The 4,502-nt window shown below is 44.9% G+C and overlaps 1 protein-coding gene across 1 annotated transcript; it reads left to right on the top strand.

Annotated features, from left to right (window-relative positions):
* Positions 1-707: 707 nt before the first annotated feature.
* On the top strand, positions 708-3,647 carry tmem9 (transmembrane protein 9). Its single transcript, XM_067240136.1, has 6 exons — positions 708-787; positions 1,276-1,403; positions 1,496-1,587; positions 1,686-1,794; positions 2,085-2,216; positions 2,507-3,647. Exons 2-6 carry the CDS (start codon positions 1,305-1,307, stop codon positions 2,645-2,647), a joined length of 573 nt encoding a protein of 190 aa, XP_067096237.1. The 5' UTR covers positions 708-787; positions 1,276-1,304; the 3' UTR covers positions 2,648-3,647.
* The last annotated feature ends 855 nt before the right edge of the window (positions 3,648-4,502 follow it).

Here is a 4,502-nt window from a genome sequence, read left to right as displayed (position 1 = left end):
AGAACATGCTGGGTCTGCAGTCTTCTAGTGTTCAGGGTCCACACGGCAAGCAGGTACTGGATATGCCTAGTGACGTGCCTGGTCCTTTTTTTTTTTATTGAACCAGTGACCAGCTGTCAGACATCTTTAATAGGCGTAGGTGGAGAATGTATGATTTGTGGAAGTATAACAAGCAATACATTTCTTACCGTCTCCAGTGGGTGTCTGAAGTCTGTGATTCATTCGTTATGAAGCCCTGTGTGAGATATGCAAGTAGTTTACAATAAAGAGAGATATGAAAGCAGGATTAGGAGAAAATAGGGGCTATGATTGGGTCAAGCAGTGAGATTCACATAACCAAGTCCACCATGGATGCAAAGATCATTTGATCCAAAAGATAGTAACTATGATTTCACAAAAATACAGTGTTTTAGTTCATTTGTGGTATACATAAATTGGCAACTTTTTTCTGCCCTTTGCCTATGACAGTGTTTGAAGAGGCTCTGAATAAACTGAATCTATAACATATTTGTATTTAATCACTGGTTTCAGTGTTGGTATCTGAATGTGAGAGTCACACTGAAAGACAGCTGCTTTCCTTTTAATCCTGAAGGCAACTGTGTGCATGTTACTAGCGCTTCTATACCAGCCCAGATGGTGGCAGTCGAGCGTTGACAGTGTACCTCTCCAGAGTTCTGTTTGCATCTTGTCATAACAGACAAGAAGAAGATAAGGTACTGTACTGCCTGCAGTGAAACAGAAGAAGCTAAGGCAGCCTTCCAAGAAGCAAAACCGACAGGCTCCTGTGGTATGAGCCGTTATAACATGGATGCTTACACAATGTATTATTTGTCTGCAGAAGCTAATATGGCTCGCATCCACAAAGTTCATAAATGCGCATTGAGTGAAGATGCAGGACAGAGACCGCAAGCTAACATAACAGTAGGGTAACTTCAAGCTAGCTCGCAAGCAAGGAAACTACATTTAAAGGGTGTGTGGGGTAAATTTGTTTTGAATGCTCGACCATATATTAATCAAATTGATTAGGGTTAAGGTTAGGGATAAGTTGCCGACTAGTGTAAAATAACATGACGCAAGGCAACGGTTTTATTCCTGTCCTGCCCAAATTTTGGAGCATCTGCAATCATCTTATAAATTAATATATCTTAAACATTGGCTGGCTTGTGCGTGTGTCCATTCTCTTTATTAAGGTTACAGAAACGTAGGTATTGCACCACGGACAACAGGGAATTTGTTTTCGTGACCATATTGCAAATTTCAATTTGTCATCCCCAGCTTCAAGACTAAAGGTGCTGCGTGGGAAAATGTCTTCTAGTAGGCAGCAAGGGTCGCGTTTTCATTGGTTAACAGTTGCGCTGGCTGTACTTGTCCTTGAGGTTGCCACCTATGCACACGCTAGTAAGGTATGCCAGTCACCCTCATCCAATCGTCCAAGATTTTCACTGTCATTTTAGGTTACGAAAAAAAGTTGATAAGGCTACCATCCAATTCACAGAGTTTTGAAGATATCCGCTGCAAATGCATCTGCCCACCGTACAGAAATATCACGGGACACATCTACAATAGGAATGTCTCCCAGAAAGACTGGTAAGCTATCCATGTCACAACAGTACCCCCCACCCACCCCAACTCTCCAGTGCAGTGATAATATAATTAGTTTTTCACTGACGCGTGTGTGTTTTCAGCAACTGCCTTCACGTAGTGGAGCCCATGCCAGTGCCTGGCCATGATGTGGAGGCCTACTGCTTGCTGTGTGAGTGCAAGTATGAGGAGCGTAGCAGCAACACCATTAAGGTAGGCCACCTCAGCCCTACCCGCTGGAAAGAAAGCCAGCCCTCTGTCCAAATACCATTTGAAATGCATACCATTTCAAAACAGTTAAGTGGGTGGGGATTGCACATTTCCATCGTGGCAGACAAGAGCAATCTTACACAGTCAATTAAAATGTTGAATTTGACCTAGTGTCTTCAGAATGTTCTGTTTTGGGGCTGAGGTAGGTGTGGCGTGTTAAACAGTGGAACATATGATCTTTGGAGGAGTGCTGCTGACTGGTGATGAACTTGATGGTTGACCACTCCCACCAGGTGACCATCATCATCTACCTGTCAGTGGTGGGCTCCCTTCTGCTCTACATGCTCTTCCTGCTGCTGGTGGAGCCGCTGATCCGCAAACATGACTCCTACACCCAGCCCCTGCACAATGAGGAGGACTCAGAGGTACTCTCAATGTTCACCATGTTTCTCTCTCTGCTTCTCTCTCTGCTTCTCTCTCTGCTTCTCTATCTATCTATCTATCTATCTATCTCTCTCTCTCTCTCTCTCTCTCTCTCTCTCTCTCTCTCTGCTTTTATCTCTCTCCCTTTCTGCTTCTCTTTCTCTGTGTGTGTCTCTCTAAAATGCTCTTCACACATTAGCAATGATTAAGGCTACAGGAACAGGTGCATGTGGCAACTATTTATCACTCTCACGTACTCCCCCCCCCCCCCCCCCCCTCCCCTCTTCATCAGGACATCCGCCCCCAGGTAGAGGGTGCCCAGGGCAGGGCCAACACTGTCCTGGAGAGGGTGGAGGGGGCCCAGCAGCGCTGGAAGAAGCAGGTTCAGGAGCAACGCAAGACTGTTTTCGACCGTCACAAGATGCTCAGTTAGAAGGCTTCCTCGGCCAGATGGTGGGCCTGACCTGCAGGTCATCACCTCCGGACTCGGCCGGGTTTAGACTGGCATTAATGTCGCTGTTTATTCAGTACTACACAACCATTTCAAAGCCCTACCTGGTCACGTATAGTAATTGTATTTGCTGTTGTACTTAGCGGTTTGCATACGGAATGCAGAAATACAGGATACAACAACAATGAAATTATGGGGTATGTTTCGAAACATTTTAAGGAGCCATTTACGGCATTAGGAGATGTGGCCTAAAAAGCTTGTTTTGAAGATCTCTGGATAAATATGAAGCTAGCTGAGTCATGTGAGTTGTTTTGAGCTTTTACATTTACAAACTCTTACTGTGAGAAGCACCACAGAAGATGCATGTGGTACACGCTGGCCCAGTCCTCCTCAAATCACTTGACAATCCACACCCCTATCCTAGCATTATTGTATTTTTGAACTATGTCAGTTTATGGATAGGCTTTATGCTTGTAAATCCTAAAAGCGGATTTGACGGGATGTCCAAACGCTAATTTGTTACCCATGTTATAAGCTATGGCCTAGCCTCTCTCCCTATTCCCTAGAGAGATAAAGTACCCTACCCCTTGTATATCTTTGTTGTCCTCCCTGGGAGTTACATCAGTGTTTTACTGGAACTGTGGTCTTGCTACATCTCCCCTCACATTCATTTACTACTGATGCACTCTCATGTGGGGGTCCTCATAACTACACTGGATCACAAGTCACATACTGCTTACAAACACCTGCTGTTGTGTTGTTACTCCTTGATATTGTGTTTTGCTGCATTTATGGTTCTTTTGAATGATTGTTGAAATTGCTGTGAGTGTGCCTATATTTGAGGTTTTTAAAATGCATTTCATCTGATATATTTTACGTGTTTTGTTTTTTATGTTGTGAATTATTTATTACCTTGCTGCTAAAATATCTGTGGTTCATGCTGAATATTGAAAATATCCAATAAAATCACCTTTGAGCTTTGTATCTGACGTAGTATGTGGAACAGAATGAGGCACACAATGCTCTTGGGTGGAGGTTGGTAGTTTCTCTTCAAGGTCTGTGAGGAGCCTTCAAGGCTATCACTAGGGGGCGACAGAAGACACACCTAATTCCTGTAACCCAGTGCCAAAAAAAACACTTTAAAAGCATCCTTGGCCTTGCATACAACAAACAGCTTCTATATGCAATACAATGGTATGTTAATTGTTCATGCGTCAAAAAGTTCTCTAGATGGCAATGCTCAGTGTAAGATTCAAAGTGGATTGCTTCACCTTCTCCGTTTGCTGACACACATGATGTAAAAAGAATACTGTATGATATACTTTGGAAAATGATAAAGGAAAATGACTCGCTCTCATGTATGATTTTCTGAAAGGCCTCCTAATCATCTCTTAGTCCCCCCACCCCTCCGCCTTCTCCCGGAAAACTCCAACTACACTGTAAACAGTCATCTCTGCACAGCGTCACACAAACATACCCAGCTTGCTGTGCCACTGAAGAAGACCACACTCCTTCCACTTCTCTCTCCCACCTCTTCTCGTCTGGTCATGGAAGACCAGCGGCAGTCAGGGGAACAGCTGCACTTCCTTCTGCTGTCGATCCCCCCCCCCCCCCCCCACCACCACCACCACACCCCCAAACTGCTTGGTCTCTTCTCCCCTGTGCTCCCCGCTCTACACCCTAGCCCCTAAAACCTCAAAACCCCCCCCTCGGCCATTCCCAAGCATGGCCACCCAGTGGCTCGTCTGTCTATATTTAAACTAAAGCAGGGGGCCAACTGCTCCTAGGCTCCTCTCATTATTCCTTGCCTGGTGAGGTTTTCAAGCTGCAGCCACGG

Source organism: Osmerus mordax, chromosome 7 (assembly GCF_038355195.1).
Source record: "Osmerus mordax isolate fOsmMor3 chromosome 7, fOsmMor3.pri, whole genome shotgun sequence".
Lineage (NCBI taxonomy): Eukaryota > Metazoa > Chordata > Actinopteri > Osmeriformes > Osmeridae > Osmerus > Osmerus mordax.
The sequence above is the reverse complement of the archived record's forward strand: the minus strand, read 5'-3'. Positions and strand labels throughout refer to the sequence as shown.

Coding starts and splice junctions, on each gene's coding strand:
- tmem9 (XM_067240136.1), top strand. CDS start 1,305: ATGTCTTCTAGTAGGCAGCAAGGGTCGCGTTTTCATTGGTTAACAGTT. Junction 1,588..1,685: donor AATGTCTCCCAGAAAGACTG/GTAAGCTATCCA, acceptor GTGTGTTTTCAG/CAACTGCCTTCACGTAGTGG. Junction 2,217..2,506: donor ACAATGAGGAGGACTCAGAG/GTACTCTCAATG, acceptor CCTCTTCATCAG/GACATCCGCCCCCAGGTAGA.